This window comes from Rattus norvegicus, chromosome 3 (genome assembly GCF_021556685.1).
Source record: "Rattus norvegicus strain SHRSP/BbbUtx chromosome 3, alternate assembly SHRSP_T2T, whole genome shotgun sequence".
In the NCBI taxonomy this organism is placed as follows: Eukaryota; Metazoa; Chordata; class Mammalia; order Rodentia; family Muridae; genus Rattus; species Rattus norvegicus.
Window position 1 is genome coordinate 69,159,999 of NC_141536.1, and position 13,015 is coordinate 69,173,013.

The window sequence follows — 13,015 nt, forward strand, 5'->3', positions numbered from 1 at the left end:
TCAGGCTTTTAATTGCTGGCTTTGCTTTCCCCACCTTCAAATTGGGCATAAGGGGAGGGGATGCAAGAGATCTTGGAGGCTCCAGCCCTCTAAGGGTTTTGGCTTTGTGGGACCCGGGGCAAGCTGGCTTCCTCCATAGCCTGTCCTTCCCCAACAGCTGATCTACGATGCTGGAGTCTCCTTCATGGTCATCATGTTCACGTGGTCTGGCCTGGCCTGTCTTATCTTTCTGAACTGCGCTCTCAACTGGCCTGCAGAAGCCTTTCCTGCCCCCGAGGAAGTTGACTACACGTGAGAGGCTGGGAGAGGAGGTTGGAGTATGAAGCGGATCCCCTACCCCTGACCCCTGCTGTAGAAGGTTGAGGCCAGGGTTATGATGATGTGATTGGCTTTAGACCCTAGATTTGGAATTCAGGTTTGCAAATGGCCTCAGATTTCCCAGCTCTGCCTTTGCACCTGGGTCACCTTTGTACACGTCTTTTAACTAGCGGAGCTAGCACGTAATAGGTGGCCGACATGTACTTTTTATTATTAGTGGTAATAATCCCTTTGACTTTGGAGAAGAAGGTCAGAGCAGGAGACCCCACCACCACCACCCCTGAAATAGTGGTAAATGTTACACGGACCCAAACAAGAGGCTGCCGAGAAATTTAGCACACAGTTTCTTTTGGTGTGTGTGTGTGGGGGGGGCTGATTACCAGCTTTCCCCAGCCCCTTTTCAGTTCAGCAGCAGCCAGAGGTGGCACTGTACAGCCTAGCACATATGCATGGTAATAGTCAAACAGCTGGCACTGAGTAACTCCTACTGTATGCCACACACTGCACTTGCTGTCCAATAGCTGTCTGGCGTAGATGCTGTTACCAACTCAGTTAATGACAAAGAGACTTGATAAAGGTCCTAGCATTGAGGGCGTGAGTTGAGGTTTGGATGGTACCAGGCTGAAGGCAGTGTCTGCAGCTGTTATGCCAACTCTTCCATGAGACTAGACCAGGAGAAAACACTCACCCGCCCTTCATTTACTGGGTGTCTGTAGGGCTGCTTGCCCAAGCTTGGCTCTGAGCGAGAGAGGTGGGGGCAGCAATAGGGAGCCTATTATGTCAGGGCCAGATAAAGGGATGCTCAGGACCCTTGGACAGGCTGGGATGGTGCCTAGAGCTTGGCATTAGACTCTGCACAGCTAGCTCTCACATATGCTGGTCTGACTGTGGGCAGGAAGAAGATCAAACTCATTGGGTTAGCCTTGGACCACAAGGTCACAGGTGACCGCTTCTACACCCATGTAACCATTGTGGGTCAGCGGCTGAGTCAGAAGACCCCCAGCCTGGAGGAGGGGACTGACGGCTTTATTTCGTCCTCGGATATCCCTGGTACCTCAGAAAAGACTCCTGAAAGTGAGTGTCCTGTCAGGTTTCTAGCCTTGGGGTGGTGGTGGTGGTGGTGGTGGTGGTGGTGGTGGTGGTGCAATCTCTTCCCTCCTTGGTTTTCATAATACCCACTTGTGGATGTTGTGAATGGGGAAATCAAAGCCCAAAGGGAAGTTCAGATTCAGGGGTAGCCTGCTGGATCCTCTGGGTATATGGGTAACCCTGAGGGTAGGAGGAGCTTCCGACATAAGGCAAATCTCCTGAGCTGTGAGGTGGCTGGTTCTTTGCCCCCAACCCACCTCGAATCAATCTCCCTGTCTGTTGCATCAGGCACTGCCAAGACCGGGAATTTGTGGGCAGGGCCTTCGGAAGTCTGGCGCGCTTCTACCCCCTGCTGGCCATAGGAGGAGATGCACAAAACTGAAGTTCATTTCCAAAGATACTTTAGCGCTCTTTCTGGGCCTCAGAGAGATGGGGATGGAGCATGGCCTCTGGAGTGAGAAAGGGAGAGTTTGAGTCCTGCTTTCCGTTGACTGACATTGTCACTGGTCCTCACTCTTACCTTCCTCATCTCTTTAAATCATCACCCAACAGGGAGGGTGTTCCTAGGACCACGTGACTCAACGGGAGGAAAGCTCTTCATGTGGGGCATACTAGGTCCAGCCGTAATAGTAATTATCCCCACTGCCCATCCTTACAGGAGGATGGTTAAGAGTAGGAGCCTAAGCCGGGTCCCCCTGCCATTCAGGCAAATCATTTGTCTGAGCAGCAGTTTTCCTCCTGTGGGAAAGCCTATCGAAAAATAAATACATAAAAATAAAGGTTGTTACAAAATTGACTTGCTGAAATTAAAGCTTATCAGGTACGTGTTTCATAGCAATTGCTTCATCAATATTGCTAATATGTGAACACAGGAAGCATTCAGAGATCACTTGAAAAATGTGCTTTGGAGGCTGTTGCAGAGCTTGGCAGAATGTAGAGTATAGCGTACCTGAGGCTTCTTGTCTCTGAAGAGTCCCGATGCTCTCTGGAGTCACGCAGAGCCTTAGTTACACTAGTTCCATATAAGATGAACAATGGAAGGTCTGGGGGCTTGACCTCCCACCCACTGTCTCCTCAGAGTCTGTCCCTTTTCGCAAGAGCCTCTGCTCCCCCATTTTCCTGTGGAGCCTGGTCACCATGGGTATGACCCAGCTTCGGGTCATCTTCTACATGGGGGCCATGAACAAGATCCTGGAGTTCCTCGTGACTGGTGGCAAGGAATGTGGTAAGGCTCTTTGGAAGCCCTGTGCAGAGGTAGGAGGGTGGCGTGTGTGCAGCTCAGCTCAGAGGATCATCTAGCTAAGCATCCGCTTACCGTGTCTCTCCTCTCCCCACAGAGACGAATGAGCAGAGACAGAAGGTAGAAGAGACAGGTAGGGAGATAAAGGCAGAGCCCTGGCCATACTTACCCTGACCTGTCCCGTTCCTCGGGTGGGATCATTCCCATAGTTCTGGAGTCCTGGGAATTTGGGTAAAAGGGAGGCTGTCTGAGCACAGTCTTCCTCTGCTGGAAGCAGGTGGGTGTCCACCCGGTTGCTGCCATCTTGACCCCACTTCTCTTCTTGCCCAGTTGAGTTCTACTCTTCTATCTTCGGAGTCATGCAGCTGCTGTGTCTTCTCACCTGCCCCCTCATTGGTTACATCATGGACTGGCGCATCAAGGACTGCGTGGATGATCCAACGGAGGGCACTCTGAATGAGAGCGCTTCCTTTGGAGATGCCAGGTGACCCGTAGGGATGGTGCTAACGGGAGCCCAGACCACATTTTCCATTTCTTCCTTGTCTGCACATCAGCGAGCAAGGCACCTCCCCGTTTTACAGATGGGGAAACATGGCCTGCTTGGCATAAAAAATACCTATAGTTGAGGGCAGGGTATGCGCTAGGCACTTTGCACAGTTTTGAGTCCCTCAGCCTCTGTAGGAGATGAGGTCATGATCGTCCGTCCTCCTTCGACAGACTAGGAAGCTGAGACCTGGATTGTTTCACTAAATAACCAGCCCAAGGACACACGGCAGGCTCCGAGCCAGTGTCAAAAAGCACACACTCCAAGCTTGTCTGAGCTTGGGGACTTATGCCTGTTATCTAAGCAGGAGGCTGAAGCAAGAGGTTGAAACAGAAGGTTGCTTTGAGCTTGAGGTCAGCCTGGGCTACATGGTAGTACTAGGCCTAGTTTGGATACAGAGTGAGACCCAGACAGTTTTAAAGCAAAGGCTAGGGAAAGGTGTGTGTGTGTGTGTGTGTGTGTGTGTGTGTGTGTGTGTGTGTGTGTGTTTGTGTGTGTGTCTGTGTGTGTGTTTGTGTGTCTGTGTGTGTGTCTGTGTGTGTGTTTGTGTGTCTGTGTGTGTGTGTTTGTGTGTGTGTGTTTGTGTGTGTGTGTGTGTGTGTGTGTGTGTGTATGTGTGGTTTATTAGCTATCTGTTGCTGTGGAATGCATTGCCCTGTTCCTAAATCACAAATGTTCACTATTCCACACTTCTGCTAAGGGTAGGGAGTCTGGGAATAGCTTGGCTGCATGTTTCCAACCTGGGGATTCTCATTAGGTTATATTCTAGCTTCCTACCATGGCTGTGCCATCCAAAGTGCTGCCTGGGCTGGATAAGTGCTCCCAGGCTTGCTAGTGTGACTGAGCATCAAGTGGCCTGTGCTGGGACTCCTTTTGGTATGGCAGATGGCTTCCGGGCAGAAAGAGTTCTGAGAGAGGTGAAGATTGTGTTTTCTGTAATATAATCTTAGTAGTAATCTCCTCTCACTTCTGTTATGGCCTGTGCTCACACAGAGTGAGCCTGGTGTAGTAGAGGATGGCCCGGGGTTATCCTGGGCATCTTGTTGGCTGAAGACTGAAGTTGGATTGAACTCAGGGATCCTGACAATTTTGCCCTTTGTAAATCTATTTGCCCTGAGAATGTGGGAGAGGCTGACTAGGAGAAAAGGATGGACCCAGTGGCTTCCTTTTGTTCTCTGGACCCCAGCCTTCTACTCTTGATGAGTTGGGGAGGTACAGACAGGTGGATCCCTGGATCTCATTGGCCCACCAGTCTAGCCTACTGGGCTGGGACTCCACCTGACATTTACAGAGCCCACCTGACAGGACAGATGGGCAGCCTGAGCTCACCCCAGCCTGATTTTTTTTTCCTGGGCTGGCCCCAAAGCTCTTGGTCATGCTCGAAGGGAAAATGTCTGGGTAGTCATGTCAAGCTGTGCCCAGACTGGCATCTGCTTTTGTTCAGGCTGATGAGGCGGTTGGTATGAGGAATCCATTCTCCACCTTCCATCTATGATCTCTTGACTCCAGTGTGCAGGAGACACACTTGGGACACTTGCCAAGCTGATTCCTAGGCCTCCAGACATTCTGCATTCTTGGAATAAGTCTGTAGATTTATACCTTAAGTACCCACTCAAGTTGGTGCTTATCTAGCTAGATGAGGAGGCCACACTTACAGAGAAATGGTTTTCTTTTTTGCAGGTGAGTATGAGTGTATGTATGTGCATGAACATGAACACATGTGCATAGAGGACAGAGGACAAACTTGGCTGTTGTTCCTCAGGGATTGTCTATGGTTTTCAGTTTGAAATAGGTTCTCTCACTGACATGGACCTCCAGCCCAGTAGGCTAGACTGGTGGGCCAATGAGATCCAGGGATCCACCTGTCTGTACCTCCCCAACTCTGAGTTTACAAGTATATACCACTTTTAGATACAGTCTAGCACTCATTATGTAGACCAAGCTATCCTTGAATTGCTAGGATAAAAGATGTGCACCATGATGTGTGTGTGTGTGTTTGTGTGTGTGTGCTAAACTCAGATTTTCACATTTGCAAGGCAAGCACTTCACTGACTATGTCATCTCTTTAGATGGAGAGATGGTTTTCTGCCTTTGACGCTTTCCTAACTACAGGCATACCAGCAAGGGATGGGGCCAGGCTAGTACCAAGGAGCTTCCAGGGAGTTCTAGGCAGAAGCTAGTGACTGGCTGTTCTTTTCAGAGATGGGACTATCACCAAGTTCACCAAACCACGCTACCGCAAGATACAGAAGCTCACCAATGCCATCAATGCCTTCACCCTGACCAACATCCTGCTTGTGGGTTTTGGCATCACCTGCCTCATCAAGAACTTACACCTGCAGGTACCTACTTTCCACCACCCCTCTCCATGTCTAGGACTTCCCCCACGAATGCTCTACCAGGGCCTGCATACCTCTAGAAGCATGGCTCTGTTCCATGTCTGTTTCCGGGGCTCTCCAAGAGGCTTGCCTCGTAGATTATATTGGTGAGGGTTGGGCCAGGGTAGAACTGTGTAGATGGCCCAGCAAGGCCCTGGGTCCCTCCTCTTTCTGCCTTGATCTTTCTGACTCTCTTCTCTCTCTGTTTTGGATTTCAGTTGGTGGCCTTTGTCCTGCACACCGTTGTTCGTGGTTTCTTCCACTCGGCCTGTGGAGGTCTCTACGCTGCAGTGTGAGTCACATGGGCCAAGTTGCCTTCTGGTGCTTTGCCTGTATAGTTAGGGATGCTTAGCCAGAGCTGAAAGGGACCCAGTGCTTAAAGCAGCATGGCCTCCCATCAGTATCGACTTGTCAGAGGGGGATGTGGGCATGGAAGCTGGTGGTTCATATCTCATGGAAGGAGCTCAATGATTACAGGTAGTCTGTGCTCTATTCACAGAGATGCCAAAGTCATGATGTCTTTCCCAAAGAAAATGGGAATCTCCTCTGATGAACTTTTTGGCCCTGGGGCTGGATTGTGGCCTTGCCTCCAATGCCTGTCTTGTAGAGATGTCTTGTAGCGTCCCAATGAACAACTTTGGTTCCCTTCTCTCCTCATTCCAGCTGTAAGGCTCTGCTGAGATGCTTCTCTGCATGGATTATGTCATGCAGTGTCCCCTCATGGGAAGGCTCTGGGTACATGGTTGGCTAATGCCCCCTGCAGCCATCTCAGCAGAAGGCAGTGCCTTTCCTTCCTCACTGTCCCAGCTATGCCTTTCAGTCACCTTTGATGTCTTTTCTCTGAACACTCATATCCAGGGTATCTGTAATCCTTTTGGCTCCACATGTCATGTGACCCCCCATCTTGTTTACCAGCTTGTCCTTCCTTAGTCCTACCCTAACCTAGTGTCATCTCAAGTGTGCATCATTGCAAATCTGCATCACCTCTAGTAACCTGGTGCCTCACCCTCAATCCCCTTTTGAGATAGGGATTCTCTGTGTAGTCCTGGCTGTCCTGGAATTCACTCTGTAGACCAGGCTGGCTTTGAACTTGGAGATCTGCCTGCCTCTGCCTCCCGAGTGTCAAGATTAAAGATGTGAACCATATACCTACCTGCCTACTCTCCTTTTAACTTGGGCTGGATCACTAGTTATCTAGCTGTCCTTTCGGTATGGCTACCTCTGGCCATTTGCAAGGCCTTGGTCTCCATGCGGTTCTCTACTTCTCTGTTTAGCTTTCCTCCTCATATCTTAGCATTAAAATGTGGTCTCACTTAGACCACAGCCGCATGGTATCTGTTGGTTCATTAAGCACTTTCAATGGTGTCTGCACACAGGAGAAGCTCAGTAAACACTTGAGGAAAGAATAGCATGAGTAACCCACTGAGGTTTGTCCTGTCCCTGCTTTTAGTGAAGGAAGTGGGATACGGAAAGGCTGAGCTACTGACAGTGACTACACAGGCAGCAGGTGACAGAACCGAGCCTGCTGGCTCCGAAGTGGCACATACATTTGAGGGCAGGGACCAAGGGCTACATACAGAGCCTGAATCCTTCAAGGACCAATCCTCCTGGCCAACACTGATATCTGGGGAGGGAGCGGCATGGGTGCTGGGCAGCAGGGGGTCTTGCCTCTGACTCTTGGATGTCCCTCTGGATAGGTTCCCGTCCAATCATTTTGGGACGTTGACAGGTCTTCAGTCCCTCATCAGTGCCGTGTTTGCTCTACTGCAGCAGCTACTCTTCATGGCCATGGTGGGGCCCCTGCACGGAGATCCCTTCTGGGTGAGTGCTGGTTGAACATGGAGTCCAGGGGACACTTCTCCTAGTACTGGGGAAGGGGGCAGTGTTGGTTTGTGCCAGAACCCCTCACTCCTCACATCTCAACCAGGAGGTGCCTTGGAGATACCTAATCTGGGTCTGTCAGGTTGGCTGCTCATCAGAACCCTTCCCAGAGTGTTCTAAACCACATGTCTCAGATCAGTCTCTCTCCTGACCTGGTTCCAACAGTCTGCTTGTATTGTATTTTATTAAACTTTAGCATGTTTGTGGTGAGTGTGCATGACTATATCCATGCGTGTGTATGTGCATGTGTGTATGCATGTGTGTGGGGGGGGGCACAGTTGACATTGAGAACACTCTTTGATTGTTCTCCACTTTATTCCCTGAGGCAAGGCCTTTTAGTTGGGCTCAGAGCTTAACAGTGTGAATACCTTAGTTAAGCAGTTTTCTCCAGGCAACTGGAATTACATGTGGTCCACCACTCCCACTAAGTGTTAATATGATTTGGGGGATCTGGACTCTGGTCCTCATGCATGTGCTGAAGTAGCTTTTGCCACTGATTTGTCTTTTTTTAAAAATTTATTTATTTATTATATATAAGTACACTGTAGCTGTCTTCAGACACACCAGAAGAGGGCATCAGATCTCTTTACAGATGGTTGTGAGCCACCATGTGGTTGCTGGGAATTGAACTCATGACCTCTGGAAGAGCAGTTGGGTGCTCTTAACCGCTGAGCCATCTCTCCAGCCCCGCCACTGATTTGTCTTAATAAGGTCCCAGGTAAGCTGTGTACTGGCCTGGTCATGGCCCCTGAGACTGCATTCAGGTACCTCTGGTCCCGGTCACATTGACTTGATGGAGGTACCCTCTCTCAGGGCTCCTCCCCACCCGACTGTGGATGTTCAGAGTGCCTGCTTCTGCATGAGGTACCACTGTTATCATCAGGTCCCTTCCTTGCAGAACTCTCACCAACCTCCCTGACACTATTTCTGCTTGTGGGACACTCAACCCGGAGCCCCCCTTCTGAGGGCACATGACGAATTACCCTCCCCACAAGCAGCTGAGCGGTTGCGGCGCCAAGCATGCTGGCTTCTCCTTCACTCAGTCTTTGCCACAGTCGACCTGTGAAAGAGGAACTCGGAGTTGAGACGTTTTTGCCCAAAGTCATACATAAGTCATGGAATAGGTTATGATTCTCAGGAGCTAGTGTAGGTCAGGGTCCCGGGTGTGGTAAGTCCTATGTTCCTAGGCTGGCTCTGGCTCCTTCGACCATGACAGAGAACCTCTTCCGGTCATGCCAGTGAGATCCTACTGGTTGGCATGAGTCAGCCTTCAGGGGCATAGGTTTCTCCACTCATGAGAGTGTTGCATTGTGGGACCTCCCTATTAGTTCCTAGATTTTACCTCAGCCCCTTTGCCAGGTTGCTGACCCATCTGACATGCTGGTGGGACAGTCACCACACCGGCTAGGTCTGACCATATTTTTTCTGGTCCTGGACCTCTAATACCGATGGCTACCTTCTCCTCCATGTTGGGAGTCTCAGGCGGGTCCCTGAAGAGGATGTGTCCAGCTAGTAACATTTGGTTTTCTTTGCTTTTCTTTCCATGTTCTAAGGTGAATCTGGGCCTCCTGATTCTCTCACTCCTGGGATTTCTCCTACCTTCCTACCTCTACTACTACCGGTCTCGATTGGAGAGAGAGTATGCCACGAATTTGCTAGATCCACAGAAGGTGCTCAATACTTCGAAGGTGGCTACGTAGACTCTGGAGGCCAAGAGACTTGGAGGACAGGCAATCAAGGCCTGATAAAGCAAAGGGAATGCCCCGTGGCTTTCTACCTGCATCGTATGCATAGAGCCAGGGGCTGTGGATTTATAAATACTAAGAGTTCTATTTTTGTAGGGACTGGCAAAAAAGGGAAACAAACAGAACAAAAGCCCCAAACCAAAAACAGCCCTTAAAAAATTCCCCCAAACAATCTGTCCGTCAACTGAAGATAGTGCCTATTCCAGTGGTATTGGGCCATCTTCTTGGAAAACTGAGTGTGGGGTTGCCCTTTCTCCACACTTGGCCTAGGAGCCTCTGTGGAGCTGCCTTCGGAAGACTCATGGGATCAGTGAATGGACTACGCTAAGATTCCAGCTGCCAAGTGTGCACACATACGTGTTATGCACATGCATTCTTTCCTGTGGGGGAGGGACTGAGGGGCTGGCTGTAGCCATGATGGGGTGTGGGGGCTGGAGGGCGGGTTCCCTCCCTGGTGCTGTTTCTTACAGGTCTTAGAGGAAATAAACAGGGAAGCGAAATCTGGCTGGTGTGTATCTGTGACTGGAGGAGTGGGTCGTCGTCTTTCCAGAACTCTATCCTTCTGTCTCACCCAGGCTTGGCTGGGCCTTTAGGAAGGATGCTTGGGGTGTTGGTGTGATGGCTCAGTGGTTAGAGCACTGGTTGCTTTTTCAGAGGACGTGATTGCTCACACTCCAGTATTCAGAGTTCCAGAACAGCCAGTGCTACATGGATAAACCCTGTCTTGAGAAACAAAACAACAACATGTGTCTGTCTGTCTGTCTGTCCATTGGTTGTCCAGCCATCTTCCTCTTCTCAACTATGTACTGCCTTGCTCTCTGTCTTAGTTACTTTTCTGTTGTACAGACACCATCACCAAGGCAACTCTAAAGAGGGAAGAGTTTGTTGGGACTTACAGTTTCAGAGGGGTTAGAGTCCATAATCGTCATGGTGGGGAGCACGGCAGCAGGCAGACATAGTGCTGGCGCAGTAGCTGAGAGCGCACATTTTAACACAGCAATCAAGGGGAAAAGAGAGAAAGCTAAATGGGAATGGTGTGGGTTTTGAAACCTCAAAGCCCAGTGACACAGCTCCTCCAACGAGGCTATACCTCTTAATCCTTCTCCAAGGGTTCTGCCAACCGGGGACCAAGTATTCAAACACATGAACCTATAGAGGCCATTCTCACTCCCATACCCCAAAGGAAGTTCAGTTTCTGTCTCCCCAGGGTTTGAGAGGACATCTTGCAAGCTGCCCTTTCTCCACATCAGAGACTAGGGCCAAATACTTAAGGAAGACATAAGAGCCAGATGTGGTGGATCCCACCTCTAGTCACAGCCCTTAGAAGGCTGAGATAGGAAGATTGCCATGAGTTTGAATCTAGCCTGGACTACATAGTAAATTCCAGGCTAGCCCGAGCTTCAGAGTCTTACACACACACACACACACACACACACACACACACACACACACACACACACACATGAGGGTGTGGGTGGGGGCGGAGGGAAGGAGACATTAAAGAATGACTCAAACTTTTCTGCCACCAAGGCATGTCTGAGGCCTGCTGAAAGCAGTGTCTTTGTTGCCTCCCATTTTCTCTTAAGACATCAGGGAAACTCTGAGCGGTGTTACACTATTTTTACATTTACTTTAAACATGAAAGCGAGGCTTTAGAATTACTCACATCTGAAGAGAATACCATCTTAAGCAGTGAGCGACATTCTAGAAAGATGCGACCCTGCTTATCCTAGGCCATCACTGGTCTGTGCCTTGGGACATAAAGCCTTAGCAGTTAGTCATAGACTGCCAGGGCCGTGGATGCCCACTGAGGATCCGTCATGACAGGTGAGTCATTTCATCCCAGTCGTAGTTGGAGAGGTTAGTAACACACTGCTTTGTAGTTTTTGGGAAACACCTAGAATGGTTAAGGCAAAGGCAGGTGATACACAGAGGCAGAGAGTGTTGGGGCGACAGCAGGTAGCGATGTGACTACAGAAGCCTACTCCATTGGCAGTCAGGGCCCGAAAGGGTTACCCCAAGCATCCTAGCTCTCAGGGCTGGGTGAGCTGTTAGTGTGTTAGTCTAGGGTAAACAGAAATGCACTGTATCTGGGACTAGCCTCCAACTTGCAATCCTCTTACCTCAGCTTCCCACCTGCGGGGTTGACAGATTAGCACCACTGTCTCTGACTTTGGAGTGACCCCAGTAAAAGTCTGGATCCACTTTCTTGGCCCCCCATGGAGGACCCCCAAATGCTAGGGCTGGAAGATAGCATCCCAGATAAGCTTTGCTTCCCTGTTTGTTCTGAGTTCTCTTGAGGAATAAATAAAGAATGGCCCACCCATCTTCAAATGACAAAACTGCACAGAGGTCTGGAGAGAAGTCATGCAGCAGATGGTTGCTTTAAGCAGACTCCTGACTCTCTGTGTGGCCTTTTGTGCGTAAAAAAAAAAAGTCTCCGAATTGTAGAGAGCCTGTCAGTGAGGCTGGCTAGCTCCCAAAGACCCTGTTAGGGTCTCCCTGCTTTCTGCCCAGGTCTCTAATTTTGCCAACCTTAAGCCATCAAGTGACCTGTTTGGCATCTCACCAGTCAGTTCTCAGATGAACGCATGCGCTGGAAGCCGTGTGTGGGCGCGCGGTACTCAGTATGCCCAGCAGGCGGCGCTGCGTGTTTGAGGGTGACCAAGACGGGGGTGGCAAGCCAGGAGGGGAACCCCAGACCACTGCGCTCTAATCCACCCTTCTGGCACCTATGCCTCGGTTTCCCTACCTCTGCTTACTCTGTCCTTTCCCGACGTCACTTCCACATCTTCCCGGATCCCCCAGCCTTGAATTCATTCTCTCTCAAGCCCCACCGACCCCTCAGGAGAAGGGGACTTCCATAGCTACCCTGTCCAGCTGAGGCAGGGGCTGAGTGAAAGGTGGAGACCGAAATGTGGACCTTCTAGGAGAGAGGGGTGTCATCATTGTTCCATTCCTGGGGATGGGGGAGTTTGGGGAGGGGGCTGGGTAGGGACGGAAGCAAGCTAGAGCCGTGTTTGTCGCGGCGCTGCCTAGAGGAACAGATGGCTGGGGAGGGGAGAGGGTGCTTTGCCGGGAGGAGGGGTGCGGGGGCCGGAGGATGAGGAACGAGGAATTTCGACGCCTGAGTCTCCCGGGAGAAGTCCCCCTCCTCATCTCTTCCCAGAAAGAGGGGCGGGCAAGCGCCTGTCGTTTTCCGGAGGAGTCCCGGCCTCTGCCCGCCCTTTGAGCAGTCCACCGCCCAGGGGTGCGTCCCGGGCTCGCAGGCTCCTTCGGTGGGTCTGACTAGAGGCCCCCGGGAGCCGATTGGGTCTCAGGGGTTAATGGGGCTGCGATCCGAGGGACGAGGGGGCGGCAGGAAGCTCGCTCTGGGTTGGGAGCGAGTTCAGGGATCGCAAACAGCTCCGGGGAAACGTGTTAATTGGAACTTTATGCAGATGAGCTGGGACTGGGGGCTGGGGAAGGCCGGAGAGAACAGGTCAGAAGGATGCTGGACAAGTTGAGTCCCCGCGGGTGCAGAGGGCCCTGGTTAAGGAGGTGACACATGCGGACCCACAGATTCCTACGACTCCCACTGGTCTTGGGGAATGAAAACACTTGCTCTCTGGTTCTCCTCCCCAGAAGGCTAGTGAGGTTTTGTCTGTGATTATCCTTCTCTGAATCTTGGGTCCAGCAATGCAGAATCTCAGGTGGCCACAAAAAGGGAGGGTGGTCATACCTGCATGTTTAAAGTCTTATTTCTTGCTGCTTCTCAGACTCATTTGGCCACTTCCCACCCCCATACGCCTTGGGTTCCTCTTTTTCTACTCATCATAGT

At 50.8% G+C, this 13,015-nt stretch overlaps 1 protein-coding gene across 18 annotated transcripts in view; it reads left to right on the plus strand.

The window, feature by feature from the left end:
• Slc43a1 (solute carrier family 43 member 1) overlaps positions 1-9,707 on the plus strand; it is a 26,321-nt gene extending 16,614 nt beyond the window's left edge. For 17 of the 18 annotated variants that reach the window (XM_087651788.1, XM_087651796.1, XM_087651790.1 and 14 more), the window contains 9 exons: positions 158-291; positions 1,214-1,392; positions 2,486-2,632; positions 2,745-2,780; positions 2,978-3,131; positions 5,392-5,533; positions 5,788-5,861; positions 7,267-7,390; positions 9,004-9,695. In XM_087651788.1, the coding sequence (XP_087507914.1) occupies positions 158-291; positions 1,214-1,392; positions 2,486-2,632; positions 2,745-2,780; positions 2,978-3,131; positions 5,392-5,533; positions 5,788-5,861; positions 7,267-7,390; positions 9,004-9,150 (1,137 nt within the window). In that variant the 3' untranslated portion in view covers positions 9,151-9,695. 18 annotated transcript variants of the gene reach the window in all.
• Positions 9,708-13,015: the final 3,308 nt, after the last annotated feature.